We start from the raw sequence: 15,606 nt of genomic DNA, 5'->3' as shown, positions 1-15,606 counted from the left end.
ACTTGGCAGGTGTATCATACATCAGAATACAAGGAAAACAGGGTAACAGGCCTGTACTCGATCCCAACCCCACAGCTTCTCTTCAAACAAGGGAGAGAGAATCTTGTCAGACCAGACTGAAACTGTCACTGTAACTGTGCTGGGTTTGGTTCAAAAGCATTCATTTTTTGTTATGTAAAACCTTACAATAGTTCAATTTAGCACCATTTTGGAAAAAGTATTATTTTGATCTTGCAATGTCAAAACAGTAAGGTTAAAAAGCAACACAAGCATGATCACGGAGGCCTGCTTATCTATATAGCCAAAGGCTATATAGGCCAAATACAGGTACGCTCAGTCACACACCAATCCGATCAGACATAGCCAAACAAACGTATTGCTCTTGTTTTGGCAGTGTCTGAGGCAGAACTGCGTTATATCCTGCCCCTTTTTTATTGGGGTTATATCTCTTTAAAATGAGCGGGTTCATTCCCTACATGTAAATAGATCTATCGCTCTACTGATACAAACATGAATCAGGCATTCAATGACATTGCACCGTATTTTAAATTGTGTCAATTGTATTCTAGCTGATCAGTGACAGCATATATTGACCAACACTGACCTCTAGAGGGGTTTATGGGAAATGTTTGTGGTTCGTAAAAACTACTGTACAAAGAAAATTAATAACACTAATAACATTTACATTTTACATGTTAGTCATTTAGCAGACAGAATGTGAAACACATTCATAGTACTCACGGTAAAGACAAACAAAACATGTATTTAATTTAAATGTAATTCTTTTTTAATTCTGACATTGTATGGAGAAGTGTCATATAGCCTAGTTCTACACAGTGCCCTGGGTTGAAATATGGTACCAACACAACAGTAATATAAAACCATAGCCTACTCAATCAACAGCCATTTTGTTGATTTAATGTTGTGTGTGTGTGTGTGTGTGTATGTGTGTGTGTGTATTTGGGAATGTGTGTGTGTGTTTGCGTGTGTGCGCGCAGTAAATTTACAGTTGATCATCCAAATGGGATGAATATTATTATGATTCGGAAGTCATGGGATATACTTCTATTTGTGCTCTAGTGTAGGACAAAAACAGGGCAGTGGTATGAAGATGTCCTAAAATGTCCTTTCATTCTTATTAAACACGTGATGACTAAAATGACTAAATTATGAGAAAAATCATATGAAAACAACGTTTAAATGAATCAGGGAATTAATTGAAAATGACAGGATATCTTGTGTTACCAGGGCACGTGCTAAAGATGACAGTGATAACGGCGTGTCACATTTTTACAAAGAGCAGAACCTGCCCCCTTTCAAGGCTGTTTTGGTGTCTGTCTCATGTCATCCACCCTCCCAGTATATGGTATGCTGCTATAGACACAAGCATACACACACATTTGTGCACGCACACGAATTGACAGATAAAAGGTGCATGCACACACGGACATACACACCCAAACACACACACACAGACAACAAGGTTTCGGCCCGCATTGCGTTTCCACACTATTATGCCTCTCCCTCTCTGATCTCCTCTGGTTGAGGTGGTTGGGGGTGAAAAGAGAGAGAGAGAGACAGTTGCCTGTTTGATGTGCAGACGGTGGGCCATTAGAACCAGGCACTAGAGATGCACCTCATTCTGGCAGGAGATGGTGATGTCACAATTAGCCTCTAGACAGACGGGCTGCTTGCTTAGCTTGCGATGCTCCAAGGTCTGGGATACCTGAGACTACATCACTATCAGTAGCTAACAGCGAAAAAAATAGGCCAGTTAGGCCAACTTGTCCTACTAAGGTGAAAAACATTGGATTGGTGTAAACATGGGCGAGAAAGAGTTTCCTTCCGTCATATTTTTTTACACCAGTCTCAGCACTATTCCTTTTAAATCCAAGTCACATTGCAATTGACTTTATAATTGAAAGGACCAATCAGCAGGTAAAATAATAACAAAGCCGATTCTCCGCCACTGTTTCGGTAAAAAGCTGAGGGATGGGGTTGGAGAATTGTAACCACTCTAAAATTAACAGACAGACCTATGGATGCAAGGACTGACCCTCCAAGATATCAACATTATAGTTTTAACCATGTTTTGAGGCTGTACAGTGTTTGTTTACATTTACAAACATTGAAGTAAAACAAGCTTATATTTTGGGTTCTGATGGGGAACGACAGTCAAACTAAGCTTATGAGGCATTTATAAGTTATATTCTTCAAGAATCAATGTGTACAGATAATTAATTTATAAGTAAAAAAAATTGATGTAGAAATTGCTGATTGCCCCTTTAAACCTATGACCTGACTCATCATATTATGCATTGCTGTCCCCCAGACATCCCAGAAAAAACAAGAAAAAACGATACAACATAAATGTCTCCTAGCCACACATGCTTTCTCTCCCTAACACTAATACTAAAACTGAAATGTAATCATATGAAAACAAAATATAAATCCTTTTATACAATTAAAATTAAATAAATACTAGCAAATCAGGTCTGAAAACTAACTGAAATTAAACTGAATTCCAAATAAAAAAAACTAATAGAAATACAAAGTAAAAAGAACAAAACGATAATAACTTTGGGATGCACACATACAGGCAGGCAGGCAGGCAGGCAGGCAGGCAGGCAGGCAGGCAGGCAGGCAGGCAGACATACATTCTTGTCAAACACCTCAAACCTGTCAAACAGGACACTTCTTCATGTAAGATATGAAACATAGATTGTGTAGCCATACACACGTGCTGAAATAACATGAATGAAAAACAATAGTAAAATATACCTAACCACATTTTAAATGAAAATCAGTCAATTCAAATAAATTCATTAGGCCCTAATCTATGGATTTCACATAACTGGAAACAGATATGTATCTATTGGTCACAGATACCTTAAACAAAAGGTCAGGGCTTGGATCAAAAAACCAGTCAGTATCTGGTGTGAACACCATTTGCCTCATGCAGCGCAACACATCTCCTTCGCATAGAGTTGATCAGGCTGTTGATTGTGGCCTGTGCGATGTTGCTGGATATTGGCGGGAACTGGAACACGCTGTCGTACACGTCGATCCAGAGCATCCCAAACATGCTCAATGGGTGGTAACATGTCTGGTGAGTATGCAGGTACTGGGACATTTTCAGCTTCCAGGAATTGTGTACAGATCCTCGCGACATGGGGCCGTGCATTATCATGCTGAAACATGAGGTGATGGCGGCGGATGAATGGCACTACAATGGGCCTCAGAATCTCGTCACTGTATCTCTGTGCATTCAAATTGCCATCAATAAAATGCAATTGTGTTTGTTGTCCGTAGCTTATGTGTGCCCATACCATAACCCCACCGCCACCACGGGGCACTCTGTTCACAACGTTAACATCAGCAAACCGCTCGCCCACACGACGCCATACACGTGGTCTGCGGTTGTGAGGCCGGTTGGACCTACTGCCAAATTCTCTAAAACGACATTGGAGGTGGCTTATGGTAGAGAAATTAACATTACATTCTCTGGCAACAGCTCTGGTGGACATTCCTGCAGTCAGCATGCCAATTGCACGCTCCCTCAAAACTTGAGGCATGTGTGGCATTGTGTTGTGTGACAAAACTGCACATTTTAGAGTGGCTTTTTATTGTCCCCAGCACTAGGTGAACCTGTATAATGATCATGCTGTTTAATCAGCTTCTTGATATGCCACACCTGTCAGGTGGATGGATTATCTTGGCAAAGGACACTAATAGGGATGCAAACAAATTTGTGCACAAAATTTGAGAGTAATAAGCCTTTTGTGCGTATGGAAGATTTCTGGGATCTTTTATTGCTAATACAAAATAACCTTCAGTGTGTCTGGCTTGTGGGCATTGGTTAATTGGCTGTAATTGAGTGTCCTGGCAGCACCAAAGAGTCCTGGCCCGTGCCCATGCAGTCTGCCCTCGGTTCCTCCTCCCCTGAGTTTATAGTGCCCAGCCACTTTATTACCCAACCCCGCTGCTCAAGGGCCACCAAGGGATTCTGTCTCTCTCTCTCTCACACACACACACACACACACACACACACACACACACACACTTGTTACCGTGTCACAAGATGCCAAAAGCGTAAAACCTACGTAAAGACAGGAAATGATGTCACAGGAGTATTGACAGATGGGCTAACTATAGCTCTAAAGAGGACATCATGATGTCATGATAGCGGCCATGTTCCAGACAGATTTGGAGGCCACCTGCTGAGCACCAAAATGGATACAAGTGGATTGGCAATCTGCAGTGACTGGTTACATCTGTCACTCTAACACACAGATCACTAGTTACACATGAATGAGCATACTCACTCACTCAAAAAAAACGAAAAAAAGTACACATAGGCCTACATTTCACACACTTGCAGGAATAACCCCCCCCCCCCACCAACCACACACACACACCCTCCCCCCCTCTGGAGGATGAAACGCAGAGGAGCAAAATGTGAGCTGGAGGCTGTCGCCATTGGAGACTGTCACCAGGGGAGACAGACTGACTGACGTAGGCCTGCTGTCTGTCAGCAACATTAATCCAGTGGCCCCTGTCTCTGCCTCCCTGGTGACAGATAATGATACTATGATGCTCCACAATGACCTTGAAAATACTAAAGCATCAATGATTGATCACCAAATCCAATTTAGATCAACATACCAGGCTGCTATGGGGACCACGAGGAACCTTTTCATAGTCTGAATTGAGTTATGACAGAGGTCTGGACCCAACACAGGAAGTCAATATTAATCTTCCATGTAAAGAGAAACAAGTAAACGCATTCCTGGCTGTGCTAGTTGGATGGAGTCCCAGAACAACAAGGTCCCCTCCCTTGACAGTCCCGGGTGCGTCGCCGAGCTGAAAGAGCTGTGCCTGCTTGCTTGGGAACGTAGCTTGCGTCATGGCGCTGACGTGATTCGCGCAATGCCATCATCGTGACAAACCCGACGCCCGTGTGTGACCGAGGTGTGAAATGTGAAAACTTGGATTGTTGCATGTAAAAAAAACGGTCTCCTGTGATATTTGTTTCGCATAGACAATGTGGCTTAAATATATTTGTTATTCTATTAAAAGAGCAATAGAAATTAAATACATAATTATTGTGCACAGCCTTCCTTGTCTGGTAATCGGCCGGCAGGTAACTTAGTGGGTAAGAGCGTTGTGCCAGTAACCGAAAGGTCGCAATTCAAGCAATTCCTCCATCCTTCAAATTAAACTTTGATAGCCAGGGAGACCCTTCTTGGGGTTTTAAAAATATTTCAATAAGATGACAGTTCTGTATTCTATCACAATTGCCAACACGTACACCTAAGCTTAGCTCATACCTCTGTTTGTCCCAATGGTTTACTACGCGGAGCTGTCCATGCAATCGATCGCTTGTGCTCAATGCCAACATCACTCATTGCGCATCAAGACTTTATGTAGTTCAAGTATTAGATGACTGAACAACCAAAAAGTAATCAAAATAGATCCTGGGGAATTAATTAAGCAACCAGCTGTGTACTGAATTGATGTGCATGTGGAACATTTACATTTTAGTCATTTAGCAGACGCTCTTATTCCAAAGCGACTTACAGTTTTTTAGTGAGTGCATACGTTTTCATACTGCCCCCCCCGTGGGAATCGAAACCACAACCCTGGCGTTGCAAACGCCATGCTCTACCAACTGAGCTACACGGGACATGTCTGGGATCTTTTATTTCTAAATCAAAATAACCTTCAGTTTGTCTGGTTTGTTGGCATTGGTTAATTGGTTGTAATTGAGTGTCCTGGCAGGCAGGCAGGCTTTAGCTCTTTAATATAGTCTATAGGCGACATACAGTGTGTGTTGCATGTGGTCGTAAACCAGTATGGTAGGTTTTTATCTTTGTGTTTTTACATGGACGCAAAAAATAAAGATCACTATGTGTATTCATCTATCATGGAGCAATAATTCATGAAGTCTGATGTGTTAAAATCATGGCATTTGAGGATAGTAAAATGGATCAATGCAGGGTAAAAAAAAAAAAATCAATTGCATCGCTTCTTCAAAGACCCGCCTCCCGACCATGTTTTGAGACCAGACCGTCCACTTAATTTGCTGGACAACAGAGAGGCTCCCTTTGTACGTTGCTTCATTTAATGAGTAGGATAAATCACCTCCTCACTGCCGGGACGCAGAGCCTCTATATAATCGCCTAACAGAGCTTTCGCTGGTGTAAACAATTGCGGTGAGTGTAGCAGAAAGCGCACGGACCACGGAGACTAGCGCACCGCACCAGCTCATTTCCTTCCCAGTAAATGACTGGGAATGGTGCAACCGCTTTATGAAGTGAGCCCGTGTTGTATCCGAGCCAAGATGAGCGCGATAGTAATCTGTTTGATTACGAAGTGATCCGTCTGTGTGAAAGACACATTTTGTGTGCGTTAATTAAGCGTCCAACGGGCTAAGCATCTTCTCTTGCACGGTGGATACCATATAATCCTTCAAGACGGACGGCGTGGCGGAGCGAAGAGGGAGAAGGGCGAACATGAGGGACAGGGACTTCATGCCCAACATTGAACGGGGTAAACCCGCCACATACACGGGGGAGAAAAAGGCGAAAATGGCTGCGAAGACTAACAAAAAGTGGGTGAGACTGGCCACAGTTTTCGCATACGTGTTGTCTGTGTCTCTGGCGGCTATAATATTGGCCATATACTACAGCCTAATATGGAAACCGACGTCTGCCTCCTCATCATTTGCGAGACCCAATGCTGTGACCGTCGTCGCGGCGAATACTACTGCGAACATAACCACTAGTAGTGTGCCAAATAATACAATGCACACAGGTACGCAGACGGACGCTAGTACACGTGACGACACGAGGTCCAAGGCATCACCAGTTACCATCAGAACAGAGACGTCTGGGACGGAGGCATTTCAGTGGGGGGATAGTAGTAGTAAAAGTCCCACGGTTCCCGCAGACGACAATACGGCCAAAACAGCGATTGTCGGACCAACGAATGGACAAGTGGTCTCCGCGCAAAGCTACGCAATTACAAACAACAAATTGTCAACTCCGACAGAAGTCAGACACGCGTCTCCAAGTGTCACTGGAGAGGATTCAGCGAACTTGCCGACGCACGCAACCAGGGACCAAGAGGAGAAGTGGTGGACGTTTAGCTTGGTCTCTCCCGCTGTTGGAGTACAACAGGAGCCTGTGGAAGGATCTGGGCTGGATTCTATTCAAGAGAGCCAAGCCACGGATTCTTCTCGGATGAGCGGAGTGACGCTCGCGGAAGCCTCGGCGGCTACAAACGCAGACCAACAGACTCTGCGCACAGACTCTACCTCTGACCAGACCCAGGGTTCATGGGGACCGGTTACCGTTACCGATGCACAACGTGATTCGGATTTAATAACGGAAGGGTCCTCTAATTTACCAGAGCAGAGGCGGGAGGAGCTAGTTCAAATGGACAACGGAGACGCCTCAGCGAGAACTACACAGTCCTAAACGCACATGCTTTTTTGGGCACCATACAAACTGCGGTATAGGGCCTATTCATATAACACATTAACGCTTTTGGAAAATTAGCATTATAGCCTAACATTCCAATATTTAAGTTATGCCTTCATTTGGTACCCTTATTTGGATTGTTGGCATCACAACATTTCTATTGATGCATCTTCAAATGTGACCCCATAATGTTGAGGAAATTAACGAAATAATTTGACGCGTCTGGATTGGGCTAAAGGCCTATGTTTAAATGTGTTGTTTACATTGGACCTTATTCCCAAGGATAAGGGAGCCATGATACACAAACAGCCTATAGCTATTTAACGGGAAAGAGATTTGAATGATCTATCTTTATATGCTCTGTCCCAAGGTAAGATGATATCAGGAATGGATTGGCAGAGGAAAATATGTAGTCCCTCTCAGGTAGCCTATGTCCATAACCTTACACATTTAGCCGCAAGATGCACTGTGTTTTGGTATTTTCAGTAGGAGTAACATTGTGCGCACCGACCTTTGTTGACGTTATAGCCAAATGTAGGCACTTTTTTTTTTACAATATCCATGTGCAATATGTAGCCTATATGAAGAGACAAATAAAACATTTTGATAATAATATTGTTTTTCATGGTTTGTCACGTTTACACTGTAGTAGGTTACAGTGGCGGCTCCTGAAAAAATTCTCAGGAGGGGCAATTTTTCTGATGATTTAGGTGACCTACACACATTTTTAAAAAGATATGTCCAGCAACAACATGAAGACAGGGGCAGCATATAAGTCAATACCAGAAGCATTTATTGACTGATCTCAAAAGTGTTGGCTTACAAAAGCAAAATAAGTTATCACAGTAAAAATAATCAAGGGTGTTCTTTCACATTCCTCAACACTGCATAAACAATATGTATGGCTTTGTAAAAATGAACAACCATATTCTGGCCAATTGTATAGATTTGTAAATATGAACAACCATATTCTGGCCAATTGTATAGATTTGTAAAAATGAACATGAACAGATGTTTTATTTTTTTGAATGGCAGTACCTTTCAAACATGTCTGCTTGCAGTAAGGTAGCACTCACAAGGTGGCCAGAGAAAGAGAACCTTTCTTTGGTGTGATCCAGGATGGTGTTGCAGACCTCTTCAGACAGCCTCTGCTTCTCCTCTTCTCTCAAAGCTGTTCTGGGTCTTTTGGCTCCTGTTGCTTCTTGCAGCTGCTGTTGAGAGGAGTCCCTGAAGGCAAACAGACCAATGTGTTTGTTGGCTTTGTACAGTATTGTTGTCTATGTGATGCACAGGTATATGCAATGTATCCATGTATAGTACAAATACTTCAGTTCCACTTAAAATGGGCAGGGATGCATAAAGTCTTTAGTGTTTAAGTTAGCCTTTGTGTCTCACATAGCCTGGATGTTCAGCACAGTATACAGTGGTGCTCATAAGCTTATGATCCCATGCTAAAGTTGACTAAAAAGAGGAATAAAAAAGAAAAGAAAATTGGTGTCCTTAAAGGTTGGATTTTCCAACTTTTTTAATTAAGTCATTAAGATCAATTTCCAAAAGATGATTTTTTTATTTTTTTATTCCTCTTTTTAGTCAGCTTTAGAATGTGTTCATACACTTATGAGCACCACTGTACAGTACACATAGTATATAAAATAAGATAGATTACACCACTGGCCATATATAATGACAATAATGTAATTTCAAACACAAATGCAGTCTCCTTTCATGCATACATTTTCAAATAAAGCTCTGCTTTGAGAAAGATCGAATGATATTGTTTAATCTTTATCTTACCTTATGGCCTGCACACTGCTTGCGAAGCTGTCGAGGGCACGTTTGATAAAGACAGCATCGATGTCCTTATTCTGTAGCTTCTGGTACGGTGGGCTGGTCAAATGAACCCAATGAACCCGTCCGGATGGCTTCAAAACATTCTATGAGGTCGTCTCGATTCTCGTAGACAGTGTTCACGACTCTGCTGTTGCTAACCTCATCGTTGTGGCGGCGGACAGCTAGCCTGTATCCCTCATCCAGTTGAGTGGCAATATTCACTCTCACCAAAGCAGACAATCTCAAACAGCTATCAATGTGGGTCTTTGACAGCTCATTTTTCTTAATCTTTTCTGAAAGATGGTGCATGTCGGTTACACCAGTCGCTGTCCAAGCGTTGCTGTCTGCCGTTCATGGTTACGTTACGTTACGTATGACGAAAGCGCGTAAGTGCAAGCCCTCAGACACCCATAGAGAATGTATTGAAAGCTCAGAAATTTGAAAAAAAATTATTTTACATTAGAGGCTATGAGAGACTTCTGGGCGATTTTCAACCTGACTGAAATCGCCCCAAAACGGGCGGGGACATTTGAAGCACGACTTTAGCCTGATTGGACATTTAGTGGCTGGCAGATCAGACGTGAACACTGAACTACTGTTGCCATGATATAATTGATTAGAAAAAAAATCCCTTCCTTTTCCCGTTTGGCAGTGCGTCGCCCATATCGCCCTATTGAACACACCGCCCATGGTAGGTTATTTAGACAACCGGACTTGAGATCATGCTTTATGCACTTATTTCAATAACTTTTGCGCACGCACTCCTTCTTCGACTAAATAAATGACCCAATTATCAAATAGAGTAGGGTGTTCTTATTATTTCAACTGGGAACCATTGAGATCTTTATGCTCTGAAAGGTTGCTTTGTCTTTCATATTTTTCAATTAGATATTGCTTGTTGGCGCAAGGGATACTTTTTCAGGGCGGGCGGGGAACAATAGGCTACATTAAACACTTTGGAACGTGTCCATGTATGATCCAAATATACAGAGGTACTGTACAAGAAAGCACGTTCTCGTTGTTGTAAACAAATGATGCACTGGGAGGGAGGAAACGGTGACACAACGGCCCTCAGCTGAGAAAATGTATTATATATTACCAGTGGTGGAAAAAGTACCGAATTGTCATAGTAAAGATACCTTAACAGAAAATGACTCAAGTAAAAGTGAAAGTCACCCAGTTAACTTCTACTTGAGTAAAAGTCTAAAAGTATTTGGTTTAAAATATACTTAAGTATCAAAAGTAAAAGTAAAAGTATAAACCATTTCAAATTCCTTATATTAAGCAAATAAGACGGAACCATTTTCTTGTTTTTTTAATGTACGGATAGCCAGGGGCACACTCCAACATTCAGACATCATTTACAAACGAAGCATGTGTGTTTAGTGAGTCCGCCAGATCAGAGGCAGTAGGGATGACCAGGGATGTTCTGTTGATAAGTGCGTAAATTGGACCATTTTCCTTGTCCTGCTAAGCATTCAAAATGTAACGAGTACTTTTGAGTATCAAGGAAAATGTATGGAGTAAAAAGTACAATATTTTCTTAAGGAATGTAGTAAAGTAAAAGTAGTCAAAAAATATGAATAGTAAAGTAATGTACAGATACTCCAAAAAACTACTTAAGTAGTACTTTAAAGTATTTTTACTTAAGTACTTTACACCACTGTATATTACAAAGTATGACAGCTGTTTCCATGTTGGTGTATTGGCAATGGGCCATGAAATGGGTTGCTTGCAAACTGCAGACATTGGGCAATACCAGAGTGACAACAGTTTACTGGCTGACACATTTCCTAATACATTTCACATTACGTTTACATGAAGAATATATTTCAGAGTTCTGGGGCATTGGACATTAAATGCTTTGTGAATGTGTGAAGGAAAGAAATGAGAAATAAACGGCACCAGAGAGAAAGGGAAAGGTTAATGTGAGAGAGAGAGTTTTCATCTAATCAGATTGAACTCCAAGAGGAATCGAATTTCTTAATTAGCATAGACTTCCATGTTATCCTTCCACCCTATCCTTTCATTCTGCTGAGACCAGAATGGGCTCTGCTCTTCAGTGTCATAAGAATGTCCTGCACATACGAATGGGAATCGAACATGGGACGAGAGCTTAACAGATCTACACACAAAAAACTTGAGTCAACAGGTCCCTTTACATGCCGGCTATTAGGAAAGGTGAATTCCCTTGAAAACAGTGGCCATGGTTTAGCTTGGTCAGTTCTGAAATAGTATAACACAACGATAAAAGTCATAGCCATTGTTTTTCCGCTGTCAATTTGATGCAATGCTGCACAATAATCTTAGCTTGACTCTGTATCATTCTATGCCACAGTGAGTTTTCAGTCCCTGCCTTGACAACCTTCCAGAATCCTTTTCCCAGGGTCGGACTAGCCATCTGACGTTTCGGGCAAATGCCAGATGGGCTGGTCCAATTTAAGCCTAGTGGGCCTGTCTAACTTTTTTTTTTGCAACATGCTAATTATCTGGCTAATAATGGGGCCTCAAGGAGAAAAAAATGGGCCGGTGTATTAGAAATGCCAGGGCCTATTTTTGGTCCCAGTCCGACCCTGCATTTACCTGTGCCCTGCACCATACCATGTGTGCTCCCAGGCTCTCCTGGCAAAACCTGGCCATTGTTCAACAGAAGGCGAGGCCGGGCTCTTCATTACCGTGAGTTACCTCACTCCCGCTCATCCAAGTAATAGCTCTCCATCCCCAATGGGACCTGCATTAGTTCTGCCACAAATAACTGTACCCTCAGAGGACTATCAATTTCGCTGTCATCCCTTACCCATCCTTCCAGTCTTTAACACCCTTCTTCTAGAGACACCAGTGTGTTTTCTTAGGACTAAACTAACAAACAGATGCTAGTCCAAAGAGGAGTCTGGTGAACACTAAAGTGCCCAAAGCCCGTTGAGGGCTCACGGTGTCATGTGGGCCTTTCTGTCCTTCATGCAGGAGAAATGGATGCATGCTATTTCTCTTCATGTTATGTTGAGTGTCGGTAGGAGGTTTTGAGAGTAAGGGAGGTGGAAGGGCAGGGGGGTTTATCTTACAGATAGCCTTTTGATGGTGCAAAGTTCAAGGATCAAGGCCTGATCCAGGTCTTTTAGCAATAACAAATACAAACAGAAAACAATAGGCACTTCAAACTGGTCTAAAGCCAAGAATAAGTAGTATTTTACTGGGTGACTTTCACTTTTACTTGAGTCAAGTAAAAATGACTCAAGTAAAAGTGAAAGTCACCCAGTAAAATACTACTTGAGTTAAAGTCTAAAAATATTTGGTTTTAAATATACTTAAGTATAAAAAAAAATAGATGTAATTGCTAAAATATACTTAAGTATCAAAAGTAAAAGTATAAATCCCTTATATTAAGCAAACCAGACGGCACAATTTTTTTGTTTTATACATTTACGGATAGCCAGCAGAACTCTCCAACACTTAGACAATCATTTACAAAGAAAGCATTTGTGTTTACTGAGTCCACCACATCAGAGCAGTACGGATGACCAGGGATGTTCTCTTGATAAGTGTGTGAATTTGACAATTTTCTTGTCCTGCTAACCATTCAAAATGTAACAAGAACTTTTAGGTGTCAGGGAAAATGTAAGGAGTAAACAGTACATCATTTTATGTAGGAATGTAGAAGAGTAAAAGTAAAAGTTGTCAAAAAATATAAATAGTAAAGTAAAGTACAGATACCCCACAAAACAATACTTAAGTAGTACTTTAAAGTATTTTTACTTACATCACTACATTTTTGCGATAGTGGTGCAATCAGTTGGTTGTAATTTTGGATAGAGCAGACGTTTCCATATATTTTTGTTAGCTGCATGTGTGACATAACTCCGCCAGTCCTACTTATGATATCATTAACAAAGATTATACCGTTTGTAAATCTTTCTCTCCAAAAATATATGTATTTTTTTTATCAATTAGTATATGAGTTTAACCATAATATTTGTTGTAATATTTGTTCTATTTTTTCTGGTGCATTAAACTGAAATTGCAACCAGCTTTCTATCGCTTGTTTAAAAAAATAGCGATATTCTGTAGATTATATCATTTTTTATGACCTTTGTCTTGCTGCAGTTGATAACCAGGCCTACTTGCTGGCCAAAGGACTGGAGTCTGTCAATGTTGACTTGTAGATGTTGGTGTGTGTGAGATAAAACAGTCGTATTCAAGGTCTTCTAGAAGACAAGGTCCATCGTATTCCTCTTGCATGATCTTCTGTTGTTCAACGTATGACCCAGTCTATTGCCAGGTTGAAGAGTAGGGCTGAAATCACACAACCTTGACGAACTCCAGACTTCACAGCAAAGCTCATGTTGTTCGTTCTGACAGTGCATGAGAAGTTGCTGCAGAACTGTTTTATGATGTTAACAACATGGGTGGAGATTCCATAAATTCTTAAGATCTTCCATAAGCTTTCGCAGTGGATGCTGTTAAAAGTATTCTGGAAGTCAATAAACTTTATGTAGAGCTTCCAATGCAACTCACTACATTGCTCAATAATGTTCCTGAGGGCAAAGATCTGGTCTGTACACCTCCTTCCTCCCCTAAAACCTGCTTGTTCGTTCATAAGCACTTTGTCTACAGCTAAAGACATCCTTGGAACGATAATCTTGCAAAATATCTTGTTGGGAACTGATGCCCATCCAGTTGTTGCAGTAGTGTGCCCTTCTTAGGTACCTGTATGATGATCCCCTTGGTCCATTCTGAAGGTATCTTTCCTTTCATCCAGATGTCAGTGAAGAGCGGAAGGAGGATGTTTGCAGCCAAAACTGGATCGATCTTGAACAGCTCTGCATTGAGGTTATCAGGACCTGGAGCTTTTCCATTTTTTAGTGACTTGATGGTAGTGATTATTTATTCTTTGGTTGGTGTTTATGTCTAGATCTTCTGGAGCAGCTTCAGGTGTTTTAATTAGATCCACAGGGGGTTCTCTGTTAAGAACCTCTGAAATGTTCTTTCCAGCTTGCTTCCTGTTCATTTTATGTATTTCACTTGAATTTTCTGCCACAGATTAGGTTAGTGATTTTGTATACTGTTCCTTTCGCCCTTTTGACTCTTCTTACTAGCCTTTTGACTCTTCCAATGTCTGTTTCAGCCTTTTTGATTTGGCATCTGTTTTGTTTTTCAGGTCCCTTCTTTCCTCAATCATTTCCCATGTTTCCGGGGTGATCCATTCCTTGCCACCTTCTGTGTCCATGGTTTTCTTGCTGCTTTTACTGTACGTTTTAACCAGTTTCTCCCACTTCCTATCTATATTCCCCTCAGTTTCCTCCTCATCTTCTTCTTCTGTGTTGTTTGAAAGGGCTTAACACACTTGTTGTGAAAATGCATTATGAAGGTTTTCTTGATGGTTTGGTCTCTCAGCATGCCAACATGTTGGTGGTCCTGAATGTTTCAGCTTTAGTTTGATGTTGGCAATCACAAGATGGTGGCCACTGGCGACATCTGCCCTCCTTTGCACCTTGATGTCCCTCAGCGAGCTTCTCCACTTGCCGTTGATCGTCAGGTGGTCAATCTGGTTCTTGTACCATTTAAGCTTGTGGATATTATTGTGGCTGCCACCTATCACCAGGTTATTTGTGACGCAGAATGTTGCCAGTCTGTCACCGTTATCATGGCTAGTCTGGCTGTTATCATTCTACTGCTGATTGGTTTCCATTCCATTAGAGTTCTCTACACCTTTCTGTAGGATGATGGCGACACCAGAGCGTAGTACTGTTTCTCCAGTGCTGGTTGTCGTGGATCCAGAGCTAGTCCACCTGGCTTCACTCACCCCAGGATCTGTAGCTTGTATCTCCTCATTTCATTGGTAACCTGTGCCAGCTTTCTGGACGCAAACATTGTTAGAAAATTCCAAAAGCCAAAGTGCAGTTTGTTTTTGGTGTTCAGTGCTCCCATAAGTACGTCACTAGTTTCCCGTAGGCTTTCACTGATGGCGGTCATACAAGTCTGGGAATCTGGGAGATCTTCGCATCCAGTTGTAGAATTGTAATTTGTTGCGGTTTCTGTAGCACAAAGTTTTTGCGGGATGCCATTGCTAGCCCCATGCCCAACCATCCACCTTTTCTGGTTTCGGGAGATTTTGGAGTTATTTGTTAGTCCTCTCCCCTAGCCGTTTGTCTTCTTGGTGATGGATTACAGTCTCGTACCACGTGAGGCCAGACAGGCTTTGGGTTGTGTACAAGCAGCTCCGGCGTGTCAAGCCCAACCAACTCCAGCTATGTTGGTTTTGGTTTCACCAGTTCATACCAGCAGCGCAAAACAT

The 15,606-nt window shown here is 41.8% G+C and overlaps 1 protein-coding gene across 1 annotated transcript; it reads left to right on the top strand.

The window, feature by feature from the left end:
* Nucleotides 1-6,093: 6,093 nt before the first annotated feature.
* On the top strand, nt 6,094-15,564 carry LOC311108723 (uncharacterized protein). Its single transcript, XM_084151452.1, has 2 exons — nt 6,094-8,136; nt 10,010-15,564. The coding sequence occupies exon 1, from the start codon at nt 6,516-6,518 to the stop codon at nt 7,479-7,481; it is 966 nt and encodes a 321-aa protein (XP_084007578.1). The 5' UTR covers nt 6,094-6,515; the 3' UTR covers nt 7,482-8,136; nt 10,010-15,564.
* Nucleotides 15,565-15,606: the final 42 nt, after the last annotated feature.

This window comes from Coregonus lavaretus, assembly GCF_964263955.1.
Source record: "Coregonus lavaretus genome assembly, chromosome: 33".
Taxonomy (NCBI): domain Eukaryota; kingdom Metazoa; phylum Chordata; class Actinopteri; order Salmoniformes; family Salmonidae; genus Coregonus; species Coregonus lavaretus.
The sequence above is the reverse complement of the archived record's forward strand: the minus strand, read 5'-3'. Positions and strand labels throughout refer to the sequence as shown.